The 15,148-nt window shown below is 36.0% G+C and overlaps 1 protein-coding gene across 3 annotated transcripts; it reads right to left on the bottom strand.

Annotated features, from left to right (window-relative positions):
* Positions 1-86: 86 nt before the first annotated feature.
* Positions 87-9,626, bottom strand: LOC141445824 (uncharacterized). 3 transcript variants are annotated; one of them, XM_074111899.1, is made up of 3 exons: positions 9,221-9,626; positions 590-772; positions 87-431 (listed from the first exon to the last, which is right to left on the bottom strand). In XM_074111899.1, exon 3 carries the CDS (start codon positions 386-388, stop codon positions 134-136), a length of 255 nt encoding a protein of 84 aa, XP_073968000.1. In that variant the 5' UTR covers positions 389-431; positions 590-772; positions 9,221-9,626; the 3' UTR covers positions 87-133. The 3 variants fall into 3 exon arrangements, with proteins under 3 accessions (XP_073968000.1, XP_073967999.1, XP_073967998.1); XM_074111898.1 differs by having other exon boundaries at positions 572-772; positions 9,221-9,624; XM_074111897.1 differs by lacking the exon at positions 590-772 and having other exon boundaries at positions 9,221-9,620.
* Positions 9,627-15,148: the final 5,522 nt, after the last annotated feature.

The following is a 15,148-nucleotide window of genomic DNA, read 5'->3' as shown; positions in this document are numbered from 1 at the left end:
CATTAATGAAAAACGTGGACGACATATTCTTTAAATGCTCCTATTTTCTGTTCGATTAGTTTTCTCCTAAGATTATCGATTTACGTTCAAGAATCCTTGATATAAATTTCATATCGCGTACAGTTTCTTTTCATTAAACTTTCTCAGATTCAGTAGGCATACTTTCTCCTTGCGTAATGTCGTTTAATAGCATTGCCTCCAATCTGGGTCTGTTAGGATCATCAGGTTCATGGTGAGGGCTCTGGGCACGTCTTCTTTTTGATCTGTCCTCTGGTCTACAGCAGAGATCTCGGAAGATACACGCGTAGCAGGCGAGCAATGCGCTCATCATCATTAAACCACCAATTGCAAGAATCACCACTAAGAATATCGAAATTTCGTCCCCCATGTTATATTTCGGATAGTGTTTTGTTAACTAATGTTTACACCATCTGCAACAGAAATTTATGTAAATCAAATTTTCATTAGAAAATATTATAGACCATTTTTTAATTTCTAAGGGCAATTATCGCAACACAATCTTCAATGTTGTACTATCTAACTTTTACTATGAATACATATAACTCGTGACCTGATTTTCAATTCTTACGAATAAATCACCCGAGTTGTTCTGAAGAATTTAAATAATTTTCAGTGAAAATGAATTCATAGGACGTTTGAATACATCACGATTTTTCTATAGGTAGCACGTGAGCAGAATAGTCCATTCTTCACCACTGTTCCATTTGGTGTTCAATTCTTTGATATTGAAAAGTTGAGTCCGGAGCGTAGTCTATTAAAAAAAGAAAAAAGAAAAAAAAAAGAATGATGCAATTAGCAACAAAATATCGTCCATCATATCGTAATTGCTTATCCTATTCTTTGTCTGTTTTCTAGAAAAAAGAAAAGATTTGTATACATACATCGGACATTTATATATTATATATAAAATAGACGAAAAAATATTCTCATATAGAAATCTATCTTCTTCTTGAAAAAGGAGATTCTTGGGTACGAAACAAGAGGATCAATCCATGCTTCATATAATCCAATTTATTCCTGGATAGTCACGTATGTGCGAAAAATAGTTGAGCGGATTACTCCTGTATGAGTGTTCCATATTGAGCGTAATTTAGAGGATGAAAAATCTCATACGGGCTGCATATGTTTCTTATGAAACAATATCTTGTCTCTTATTGGCAGTATGATCGGTGAAAAATGATCGGAATATGTATATCTCTGAAGAAGCTTCCGTCGCAATTTCTCATTCTCGTCTTCAGAGAGGCAGCGATTTTATGACGAAACTCTTGCTTCGACTCAATAAAATCCTTACGATCACGTTCGTTTTACAAGAGCCTAACGAAGCGAGCGATGCGATAAAAATCCGTTCAATATCGTTAATTCACGTTCTAACATTTTCTGTTACAATCGGTCTTGCTATCGAAGTTTTGTCGTACTGGCCGTATTAACGTTTTATGATGGATGAACAAATAATCGCTGCAATTTGCGGATCTCTTTGCAGAAATATGTGTTTAATCTTCGCTGCAATAGATGCAGAAAACTTAAGAAAGACAAAGTTCCTTGGGGAGGATATAATTTTAACTCGAGTATCATATCTGTAATCCTATCTTCTTTGTAACGAAAAGCAGCGAATTACGTCGGGCAAGTTCGTATTTGCCTGCTATCAGCCTAAAAGTAATCACGTACACGTGTTGCAATTTTCTTTTTGCTACGAGAAAGTTTTTAATGCATCGTACGTGTACTTTCTTTTTTCTTTTACTGTTCTTCTGGTTTAAACGAAAGTTTTATTTTTTTAAGTAAAGATTTCGTTTACATTGTTCCATAAACGAATTCTAGCAAGTAATATAACTTTCAGGGAGAAGGATACATTCGTTCTTTGGAAAATGAACTTGACGCTACGTTAGTCATATTCTCATGCGTGTTACTTTAAAGTTTGAGCATCCGACTGAGTCTTCCTTCGTTCTAAAGTTTCCGTGCTATTTTATTCGCTTTACCTTCATGTTTTACAAAATATTTTAATTTAATATCAAAGAAAAGTCTGTCGCTGAAACTTCGTACAAACTTTACTACATACATCCAACATAGTCCTTGGAATTATCCAGGAAATCGCATGTTCTAATATTCACGGAAAAATGTATTATTTTTTACTGAAATTCAATCTCATTAACTGGTTCGATTTAATTGGTAACATTTTTTAATTTGCAATACGATTGGTTTTAAAGAAATGTTAAAGGGTTTCTTAAATAATAGTAGAATAGTAGAATAACAGATATGTATAATTACTCAAACTATATAATTAATATTCAGACTTTTACCTAATTATAATAAAGCACTACGAACGATAAGAAATTAGCATGTAATTAATATTATTTTCTATCAAATTATTTAACAGTGCAGAATAGTTTGACTAAATTATTACTCTATACAGCGGAAAATAATAATATCGTTGGCGTCTGGAATTGAAATTATTTCTCGAAATTGTCTAGAAATGTAATTTCCTCATCGCGTGGGTCAACCCGTATGCAGCAGGACCACTATTTTGCAATTTCTGCTACTGCGAGTATGTTTATGCAGACAATTAATCGATTACCGTGTATTCATCGAATAACCGACGTACAAGGGAGCATGCTGTCTGTGGCTAGCGATTACACAGGTACAAAGCTACAGTATAACTTCGGTCGTCGATAATAATTACCGTGATTTTCAATGCAGACCGGTCTGTCCCTATAGTATGACAATTATACGATAAAATATCTGACCCCATGTGTAATAACACATTTGGGCCTATTCAAATTCAGATCTTTTCATCATGACGTTAAAACGAATTATATAAAATCAACGCGTTAATTAAGATCTTGGAATAATTTTGTACGAACTTATCGCTTATTTATCGTTGTTGTTTTTCGATAACACGAGATAGCAGCTCGTTAAAATAACAAGGACGCGTATGTACGTAATTTTACGTTTCCTATCTTTATCTTTGCTCTCTAAAACACATAACATGTAATTCTAAATACACTTAAGATATTTCATCAATTTCCTCTGTTCACCAAGATATCGATATGCATTGCAAAATTTAGCTAATTATTACGACAGAAATTTTGATCATTGTGCGAATACTAGGTGACCTATATTTCACTTCCTTTCAGAATCATTATAACGAGTAGTATTTACAGAGAGAAAGTCGAAGACGCAAGGGAAGTATGTACAATGGTAACTATGATATTTAAAAAACGAATGAAAATCCTGCGTTAACCACGACGACACTCTACCTTATTTTCTTTTCATTACTAATTTTTCAAATCAGGTTTACAAAAATAACTTTCAACTTTAAACGCGTTTCAGCAAACACCAAATTTTCTTCAAGTTTCTTCCCCAAATTCTTAGAAGACTGATAGAAGAATAAGAGAATAAAACGGACCATTAATGTAAGAATCGCTATAGAGATTAATACGATACAGAAGGAGAATGATTTAACTGGAATATAAATCATGTCGACCGGCAAATCTATTTCGGCTAATCCACTCTGTTTTTCTTCAACTAATATTGCTTCGTAAATCAAAGTTAATACCAAGCTTTCCTCCGATAAATTAAGACGAATTCCGCCTGTAGCTGATAACTTTCTCGATGTTGGAAAAAGGATAAAAATAAGAAACTGTCACGCACATGAAATCCAATGGAAAGTTAGTAGTTTCGCGTTAAAGGTTCTCTTCCGTCGAACTTTCTCGATAAATTCAGACCAATTTTAAATTAATCTCATCCTCGTCGCAGTAAGATTGACGGTATCGTCACGATGAACCTTATCGTTAAACGTTGCTTTAATTAATTAGAAAGGATTACACTCGTAGTTTACGTCGTCGCGTTCAGATCGCAGTTAGGAAGTTTAACTCGTGGAATTATTGTCATATCTCATTAGAGACAGTGCCGCAGCTCGCCAGGATTTACATCGTTCGTTTACCCGCACCAAATCCTTCGTTCGTGAAATTTCAAACTAAATGTCTGGGATATTAAATTGTTCTCTGTTGCGAGTTCAACTTGTTACGTGAATACGAAAGCTTGTACATATATTAGAATATATTATAATTATGTTATGTTATATTTTAATAAGTATATTATATAAAACATTTTGGAATTTCACTAGCAACCCCGCGAGATGTTACGAGATTCGATTATTTTTATGGTTATATTTTTATGGTAATAGTTTGAGACAGATTTGGAAATGTATATAGAAGCTATAAAATATCTCCTGTGAATATATATATTTCGCACGGATTACAAAAATATTTCACCAATCGATTATTTCTTACATTAATAAGCTTCGATACATTTTAAAATTGATTTCAAAGTTCACCGATATGATGGTCACAGTCGCGTTTTATTCTGATCCCAATGAAATTTCGAAATGTTTTATGAAACAAGGAAGTCACTGCGTAAAAAATGCGAGAACAAAGAAGGACAGTCGTGCGGATTAAAGGGGAGGCAGGGTGATACGAAGAAGGTGACAACACGATGTAATAACACGGAGAATGCATCATGTTAATGTAATAACGCGAGCAGATAAAATTTTCCGTCTCTCTGCGAACCTCTCATTTTGTCCGTGTTTTCACAGCTTAAATGGACGTTAAAAAGCTTCCGTCGTTCTTCTTCTAGTTCCTCTTCAATAGACGGACACCACGCGTTTATTCCACGCATTAAAATACCTTTCATCGGATTAGAAAACTGTTCTCCACTTTTCTGTTTCGCTTCTTCGCGATGGATCCTCCGTGGGTTCGATCGATTCTCGGAAAAATTTAGTTCAGCGGTCTACTTTCTTCAGAATCGAATCACACGTTACCATTTTTCCACATGCATACCGTGCTTCGTTAAATTTCAATGTTTATCACATCCACTACGTTTCTCTCTACTCCGTGTTGTTACGCCCGTTCGCGTTTGTTTATATTTTTCGTTCTTTTTTTCGGGGAGGAAAAGAGATCGATTTTGCAACTTTCAGAGGATTTTTTGCAATTGTATATTCCGTGTTGTGCGAATGTTATGTTGCATTTACGTGGATTTTATATTGTAAATAATTCTTGAACAGTTTAATGATCTTATCGCGTAGAATAGCATTGGAAGAGTAATTTTAATAATTGGAAAGTACCAGGTATTCGTATCGATCCTATCGGTAATTAAAATTTCGTTTGCTTATGAGCGTTAAATGAGAATTAATAATTCCTTACAATTTTGTTCGTTGATTTAAAATCTGACAGATAATAATACTACCTACGATGGACGAGTAAAATGAAATTGAAAAACTGTAAAACGCACGCGTGCGATGCGATGATATTCGCAGGAATATTTATGCAAAAATATTTCACGATATGGAAAATAAAATATATTCGTACGAATTTATATTTTACATGCACACAAGCGTAGTAGCTGTTTGTCACGTTGTATTCCGAATTATTCTCCCGAACGATTAAACTATCGGTTAAACTATCCACCCTTTATGTACAGTTACTCCTATATACGAGCCTATATATAGCTGTAGCCTATATATTACTTAACAGCCAGCATTTACCATTCTGACATGCAAACCAGCTTCTATAACTATAGCCTTCAAACGCAACAATAGCATTGTACCGTTGAAAAATTGTTTGCTTCGATACCCTCTATTATTTCGCCTGTAACGAAATAATGGTTAGCTTTCGTTTCTTTTTCTTTCTCGAAGCTACGATTAATTAAAGTTACGGAATATTCGGACGGCTGGCGAGACGGCTCTATATCTATAAGATAAATGTTCGCGGGAGTTCGCGGTGCTTAATTTAAGAATATATTACAGCAGCGTAACGAGAATGCAAATATCGGCGATGTTTCAATTAAACTGACTGAAATGGAAGGGAAAATTTATAATCGGATTCGTAGTTTCGTTAACAAGTTGAAACGTATTGCAACAGGTCAGTGTAATCACCTTGAAAAGGCCCTCGTTAAAATTGGAGACAAAAAGCACGATATTTCTCTGTATTCTACGATAACTTGAATTTGAATTGTCGTTAACGAGATTCGATATTAACGACGCTATGTTGTATAAACAATTGTAATTTCACTTACGATTCCGTCGTTATCGTGATTGTTAATATAACGGTATAATTGGATTTTTCAGGCCATTTAACGAATTTAACGATTGTTCTTCGTTGTATTTTCAAGTACTTCTATTCGTAGAATTAACAGAATATAATGTTCGATACTTATTTACGTTATTAAGGATTAGAATATCGTATATATTGTTTTCAGGGATACTAATAATTATAGAGGCGATCAGTGTCACGTCCACCCCGCATTGAATTGTCTGAGTAAGAGACAGTTCTGTCAAGAACAATATTCTACGTAACGAGATCACGTGTATTTGCATTCTTTTGTATTCAGGCTGGCCAGATAAGGACCGTAATGAAATTCTTCCTTCTTTTTTCTTCCTTTGAAACTCAAGTCTCTCCTTGTCTTAACTCGCTTGTCGTTTCATGGACCGTGAATGCACAAAAATTGCATTTTATATCTATCGTTACATTTCAAATGCACGTAAGGAAACTGGAGAAAAATTACAAAATCGAATTGCTTTTTTACGTTTTTTGGAAGAAGAGAATGATCGACAAAGCTGGTCCTCGTTACGAATGTCCTTGAATTAATACCAATTCTACTATTAAATCGAGGATGTTTCGAGGGGCACAATTAATCCCTAAATAAAAGATCAATTGTTTATTGAACTAAATTATAACGAGATTCGATTTTAAGGACCATATACTCAGTAAATAATCGCAGTTTCAATAATAATTCTGTTATTGTCGTGATGGTTAATATAGTAGAATGGTCCATAATTTCGTGCGTTCTTGTAATATATTAATTGCGCTATCTTTTCGAATGGACAAAGTAATATGTCACTTTGTAGCCCTTAAAACAGTATTAATTAAGCGACGAAGAAAATTGCATAGTGTTTGAAGTTATGCTTCCATTAGCGACGAGAAGGTACAGGAATTTTCGATTTTTTCATAGTCCTTCCCAAACAAATAACGAGATACAATACAATTAATCAATCAAATGAAATATATAATATGAAAGAGTACAAATTGGAGGCTACAAAAAGTTACAAAATGGCACATTACACGCGTTGGTTCCAAAAAATACTACAGAGGAATATATTGAAAAGACGTATTAAAACTTCTAAGCCACCCAGTAGTATAACCAAATTTTTCCAACGACACGATTAGAACGAAAACTTAAAAAACCAAGATATGCAAACGCCTTACATTTATACAGCATTACATTTGCGAATATGTCTCGAGACGTACAGATTCTTCTATTCAAATGCTGATTTCCTCTATAATCATTCATTTCTCTGATGTTGCACGAAGGATATTTTTTAAAATTCGTCTTCTTCTCGTTTTCCGTCTTCAGAAGCGGAAACTTCTCGATTCAGTCGCTCGAGCCGTAACGATGTAACGTATCTGAAAATTTTCCAGTGACGCGGATCAGCAATTTCCAGCGTATCAGTCGCGAGGCTAGCCGTTGACGAGAAGCGTCTTCTCCTTTCCCGACGACCCGAGTACGACCATTTGCATGTAAATTTCTCCCACGAACTGGCGAGTAAACTCACCGACGAAATTGCGATACTCCGCCGCGAGAGAATTTCATTCAATTCGTTGAAATATAGCAGCATTGAACGCTGCTAGAAGGATCTCCACAGTCTCTAGCTCCCCAACCTCGTTTTCATTCTTTTGACCAGTCAGTTGTTCTCGACGAGTATACTCGTCACGAAAAATATGACAATGGTTGCGTTACGACGAGCTATGTCAGTAATAAAATTAAACGATACAACAGGGATTTTGTTACAACTTAGTTCTTTTCAACATTTCGTTACAACAGTCACACGAGCTCTGTGACGAGTATACTCGTCGTTGCTTTCTTTTTCCGAAACATTTTAGCTACAAACTTATATGTAAAAAGAGATCGCAACAACTAGCTGGTTATTTATCGTTTCCGTTTTGATAGGCGTCTCGGTGTACCTCGAAGACGCTTCAGGTTTTAACGATGCTCCGTTTCGTTTTCGTGACACGGTTTTTAGCGTCGAGCAATATCGACGCCGACACCTGTTTCATTAATTACCGTTTCGACTTTCTTAACTCTCGGGAAGGTATCATCAGGGCGGTCAACGAACTCGAATTCATTTTAGCGAGCGTTGGCGTAGCTTCCTTTACGACTGTTTGGTGAGAAAATGTAATGAGCTTTTCGTAATTGTAAAAGAGTCGGTGTATGCGAATTAGAAAATTGTTTGGACATTTGTTCTTGGAGTAACTTGTTCGATAGATTTTGTCAGGAGCTGGCAAGTTTCCTAGAAGTATTTGCAAAAAGAAGTTGCGAATAGTTTGGCAATTTAGATTTTTCAAAGTCGAAAAAGAATTTTGATGTACGTATTGATAAAATTGTTATTTTCGTTCAGAAAGTTCGCTCGTTTCCGTCGAGTGACTCGTTCTCTAGATTTTGCTGAAAATCACTGCTTTTTGGAAGAAAAGGGAAAAGAAATGCTGGAAGATCGAAGATTCGTTTTGTCAAAAAGTAACAAGAACTTAAGATCGATCGATTGTTATATAACAATATATCTATGTATCAAAGTAATTACATTTATTGTGTCAACGCGTATTTAACAGGTAGTTAAGTTACCTGCAAACAGAAAATTACGTTTTATCGTGGAAATATTGATTTTAGACTCCGCTTTAATTAACCATATTTCACTCCTCTTAGCAACTATCGAGACTCTTTCAAGTTTCAACTAAACATTTATCCATTAACGCTCCAGCACTCTAACTATAAATATATAATTGCGCACTGCTTTATATCCAACTAAAAATACACACACGCACAAAAAAAAAGGAAACAAAAAGAAAAGAAAGGAGCAAAGATGAATAAGATGAATAATATCAAGATAAACCTTATCTCAAGCTCTTCCAAGCACGTACAACAAAACAAATTTTGCCTGAACCAAATTAATTCCTTTCGAAATTCTGTTTAATCTTTTCGAAATCACTCGACTCACCTCCTGCTGCCCGTAAAAAGAAATCCGACCAGTAACCAACACGTGACCAACAAGGATCGCGAACGATCAACGCTATAACCGATATGCCGATACAAGCAGCTACTTGGAAATCGCTCGAGCTAAACGTATCCACTTGAATTTCTCTCCCTATCAACTGACCTGTTACTCCGACAGATTCTTCATTCGTTCGCGTCGCGTGTGCGTATTTGAAACTTCGACCGCTCTTCTTTCTCACTTTTCATCGGCGAGAAAATTTCCATCGTCACGTGCGTCGAGTTAGGTCTCTTCATGTTGTCCGTGGTGGAAAGCTCGCAGCGTTTTCGCGAAGTCTTACAAAGTATCTCGCGAAAACGGTTAGGGTGTGGAAGCCGGTGAAAGTTACTTTGGACGGTGAATCGTAGAAAAGTTTCGAGTCGTCGTTGTCGTCGAGTGTTTCGAACACTCTCGTTCTTGATTGGAAGCTGAGCGAGCGATGTTCACAGCACGAGAGTCGCGCGAGGACTGTCGGGCAGGACCGGTTTATCTTGCGCATCCTCACACTCACAGTTTCCGCCTCTGACACCCTCTGCGACCGTCTTCCTCCCTCGAGAGGGACACACATAGCGATAGAATCTGAAACGATTCGTATGTGCGACGTGCTCTGGTAAAAAAGGTTTGAGATGTGAATAAATCAATTTTGATTCTATTGTATCTTTTTTTTTTTATCTGGTAAAAATATGCTAACTGTGCTAGCAAGACCAATCGTCATTCCCTAGAACGATTATCATTCACTTTACAAGTCGCGCCCTTCTTTCATCCGGCAGCACGATAATTACGATTGTTTAATAAATGGTATTCGATATGTTCTACTTGGTAAACGATACTTAGTCGATTAAAACCTCGACCAGATTTGAATTCGATTCGAGCGTCTTCCTGTTAAAATCCATCGTACCGTTAAGATAATCTCACACAAAATAACCACGCGTCTCTCCTCTATGTCATTTCGAACGGTTTGAACGTCGATTAAATCGTCGTTCGACTAGTGTCGATTTGTTCTATTTACAAATAACTGCCTCGTAGACCAGCGCGATTTCAATTAATCGGGATAAAAGCGAAGACTTCATCGTTCCGCTCTTAGTTTTATGGCTTTCGACAAAACCGTTGTCGGTGAACAAATAGAAGCGATCTTAAGTAAATATTCCATGGAAGTCGTCGGATGCGCTGCGTGAGCGCGGGAGATGCATTTTATCGTCCCCTTTTCTGACATCAAATTTACGATACCATAACCGAATCTTATCTGTCGTAAGCTTTTTCGAATACGAAGAATCCAGGGCTACGCGTTACGATCCTCTTGGGGAAGATTCGATCCGTCCCTTGGTAATACACCGTAGGATAACTGCGAAAGTAATCGACGAATAACCCGATAGACGAGTCTGAAAACGTGATTCACGTGTTTCTTCAATTTCTCAAAATTTATTCTACGGAATATTCGTGGCGCTAACTCTTTCGGTGCGAGCTTAAATCGACAGCGCGTCGCGATAGCTATGACAGTGGGCAAAAGGATAATTAGATAGTAAATGATGCAAAAAGTACCATAATTTTACCGAGCAGAATTGTATTTGAAAATACGTACGTATATATTTGGCAATAGAGCGAAAGATAGCTAATAGAAAAATGGCTAAAATATGCGTAAATATGAATAAATTACATAGTAATTTTAAGCTTACTTTTGTTCGCTATTGAATGGTGTAAAATTTGGAAAGAATTATTATTTGCTACTGATATTATTTATTTATTTATTTATCGATGCACACCGACTAATGGTCGTTGATCAGTTAGCTGTTTTTGACGAGTATAGTCGTCGTGAAGAAATGGCAATATTTTGTGTTACAACGAGCCCTGTCAGCGATGAAATTAAAAAATAAAACAGCCATCTCGTTGCAACTTGATTCTATATTAGAACAGACACACGTATTCTGTACTCGACGAGTCTACTCGTCGTCGTTTACTTTTTGCGACACATCTTAGCTACGCAAATTATCAAAGTGATCGCAACAGCTAACTGGTTAAATGTCGCGAAAAGAAACAGTTTCGTATTGTCTTTGAATTTAATTATTCGACTATTGGTTATTTATTAATTATTAATTATTAACCTTATTGCTCGATAATTATAAAATACAAATTTTAACGATGTACGGCTTTGATAGCTGATTGCAGTTGGATTTTCGTTAAATCACTTGGAGAACTTGCAGATACTACTTCGATGAATTTATTTTATCTAAATGAAGTTTATCATATTCTATGATTCTCGTAATATCGCGCGTAATGTAAGATATTGAAATATCCTGAACTTGGACGAAAAAGAATTGAAAAATGTTATGCTTAACGAAGAAAATTCTACTCTCACAGAATTCGTGTTTTATTGAAAAGTTATTTTATGATATAATAAACGTATACGCTGAATTTACTATTTTACGATTGATCGTTTTAACATCACGTTTCAGGTAAAATATTGAAACATTAAACGCGTTCATCCGTACATAATAGGATACATTTTATAATTTCGAATTGTAATTTCCAATGCTATAATAGCTAATGACAAAGTAAATTCGTACGATAGCAGATTTAATATCCGACATTTAAATAGCAATTTAGTATCCAACTAGGATTAATGTTCCGTTGTTTGTGCCAGAACTTTGTAATTATTACTCTCCAAAGTTTATAATTAATTACACCCATCTAATCTGACTAAGCACGTGCTAGAACTTGGCGTCGATTGTTTCCAACCTAATATCATATGGCATGTGTTTGCATATTTTGGACTTATGTTTGCATATTTTTGGACAGCATTCGCGATATTACATTAGGAGATCGCGGTAAAGGTTTATTTGAAATTCGTAGAAAGTTCAATCGAGAATCGTTAAATTTTAATATGTATAGGTATGCGAGGAACGATGGACGAGGATAAAATGGCATGTTTGAAGTAGAATTAACAAATGCATAGATCAAACGATGAGTTTTATTCAATTCCTCGTTTGCATATTTCCGTGGAAGATTTTTATTTGAAGATTGAAATTTTATTTAACCACGCACGTTATCCGTGTCATTTTTCTATCATCAAAAACGATATTCGACAAGTTTTTTTATCATCAAGGTTTCAGGAATATTAGTTTCAATGTATCGTTGCTATCTTTTTTCCTTTAATATGAAAAATCTTTACCTGGAATGTAAAAATTCGAAAACTATAGCAGAATCAATTTTCCAAGTGACGATTGAATTCCTCGCAGGGTCTTTCATTAAAAGTATGCCGAGTGGAATTAGCTTTTTATGCAAACAAAATTGAACTCGCATAACCACGTAAAATTTTATTACGATGATTAAAATGTGCGATAAGGCTTCGAGCTGTACTTTGTTTTAAATTAAATTTGTTGTGCGACAGGGTCACTTTTTATTTTTATTTATAGTCCGTTTAGAAGTCCTCGTAAATATATATCTAATATTTTATATTTTGTATAATTTTACTGGAATTATAACACTGCTACGTAAAATTGATATTGGAAAGAGAGTCAGAAATCGAATAATTAAAACGACAAATATTTGATTTGTAAAAAAATGTAACGAAGAAAATATTAATTGAATAGAATTAAAATTAATTATGACAAAAATACTCGGATCCTATTCTAAATAATGGGAATATTTCTTTCTTTGAATTTAGTCCCAAATGAAACATACGATTAAATTCATAAAGGAAATTTAAATTACGAAAAAGCGCTGAGCCATAACGTTGAAAAGCTTTACAGAAACCACGTCCCATTTAATTATTCGCGAATAATCAAATGGAGCCAGAATACAAACGAAAGACATTCCGTAATCATTAAAATAAAAACAGCAGTAATGTACATTTATAAACTGCCAACAATTTCACACAAACCATTTGGATAACAGCTTCGTTCATATTAATTCTCATTTCTCTGCTTTTTTCGGGTTTCCCTTTACCGCTAATAAGCATCCAATTTTTCCATTTTTCCTCTGAATCACCCGTTGAACAATCTCGTGTGAACCACGAAATGTGTTATTTTTTTCACCATGTGTATAAATCCCATAAACTCGATTAAGCATCGTAGCGTATGAAAACAAGTCGGATTAGAAGTCCGCGTAAATATTTTTATGATTTCCCAGCGATTAAATACGAACGACATCGCTTGGAAATATCAGCGTCGTCCGATATTTATGGCACATACGCGTGCCAGTCTGATTTCTACTAGCCACTACTACTAGATGTAGCCGAGTTCGTCTGAACAGTAACGAGATGTACTACTGACGAGTTTAACGAAGCACGAATTACTGCAGGCCTGGAAAGATGATTAATGGCCAATGAGGCGGGCAATAGGGGCACGCAAATAATGCCATATGTCTATCGTTTCTCGTCATGCGATGCTATATTGTTTTATTTGTACATACCGACGTTTTTGATCGATACACGTTATCTTTATGGCTGTGTTGGTTCTATCAGAAACAACGAATCAGATTCGCGTCCCTTTGACTAGTAGCCATCCTTTTAGCTCTACTATGTTTTCCATCAATCCATTAATCGTTTCTTCGTTTTATAACCGATCACCGAGATTCTCTTGGCCATTGTCGTCGGTTTAAATCGTTCGTCCTTCGTGGAGGAACGCTGGTGAATACTTATATGTGTCCTATTTTATTTCTTGTCCCTCTGTGTTTCTTTTCGTCGCATTGAAACGAAGACGCGGAACGACATCCTTTCCATTTGGAGGTAAAATTTATTTTAGAAGGATTCCTCCGCGTGTCTGTAGAAAGCTGTTACATCACGCAATTGGTACGATTTCTGCAGTTACACATGTAATTGGAACGAAACGTGAGGAATATACTATACTTTCTATTGCTTCGTTAAAATGTACACATCGTACAATATTTCTGTATTAGAAAAATAGTTACACGTTAAATGTTCAGCTTGAAGTTCGAAGTTTTCTCGAGCGAGGTCTGTTGATTTTCTCGGAAATAGACTCTCGTTCGTTTCAAGTCAACCGATCGCTATGAACACTTGAAAAATGTACTAACAATATCGTCGATTCATTTCGTAAAGTCGCAAGCATCGTCCGCGCGGTATTGCATCTCGTAACTAATAAATTCCACGATATTATCTGGCAGAGCTCATTGCAAAAGAAAATGCCAGTCCATTTCTCCCATAATTACCTTACGCGCAGTTCAATAAGTTGGCCAATTGCAAGCTCCTCCCTCTTCCCTTTTCCTCGAACCGAACAGGATCCCTCGTTCATAGTTTCTCGCTCGTTTAACGAGCGTCTCTTCCGCCCCTTATCTCGGGTAACAGTAATCGTTGCTATCGTGTGGTCGTCTGGAAAAGAGGCAATTTCTGAGGACTCGAATTGCGCGCGTAGTGACCTCGTCAAAGCGAGGTCGGGATTTAGAGGGTGTGAGAGAAGCTTTGGGGTGCGGCGTGCGTGACATGCACCTTTCCACAGTCGTTTTATATTTCACCAAGCGAAAGCTGGCGCGACGCGAATGTCGATCGGAACGCCAAACGGCGAAATAAGTGGCCGGACTTTTATATATCGTACACGCGTTGCTCATATATGAGAATTATTGCCGTGATAGTTGGTGCATCGGAGATAACATCGAGAGAAATATCGCCAGCGTGGAACTTTTTAATTTGTGTCTTTCCTTTTCTTTTTTTACTTTCGCCTCTCTTATTTCTCTCTTCCTCTTCGTCTCTTTCGCTCTGTTTTATAAGCGCGGTTAACGTTCCGACGTGGCCGTGGGAAGATGTGACTAACAACTTGAAACTTCGAAGGGCTGAAAGTTTGTTTCAAGTAATTTTTACGTCTTCGTTTAAAAAATGTGATGCAATATGCTTTTTTTTTTAATAATAAGTTTTTATTTAAATCCTCCAACGACAAGTGACACAAAGAAGCGTGCGTGTGTGTATGTGCGTGGAAGTGAAATTTTAGGTGAAATAATATAGTTCATTTTTCAAGCGATGAAAACAAGAATAATCTTTTAGAACGATAAACAGGTTAATCTTGCGAAATGTATTTTATGAGAAATAGTAGCTTATGGGCTAAGCTG

This window comes from Bombus fervidus, chromosome 9 (genome assembly GCF_041682495.2).
Source record: "Bombus fervidus isolate BK054 chromosome 9, iyBomFerv1, whole genome shotgun sequence".
Classification (NCBI taxonomy): Eukaryota; Metazoa; Arthropoda; class Insecta; order Hymenoptera; family Apidae; genus Bombus; species Bombus fervidus.
Note: the sequence above shows the minus strand (reverse complement) of the source record. Positions and strands in the feature narration are given on the sequence as shown.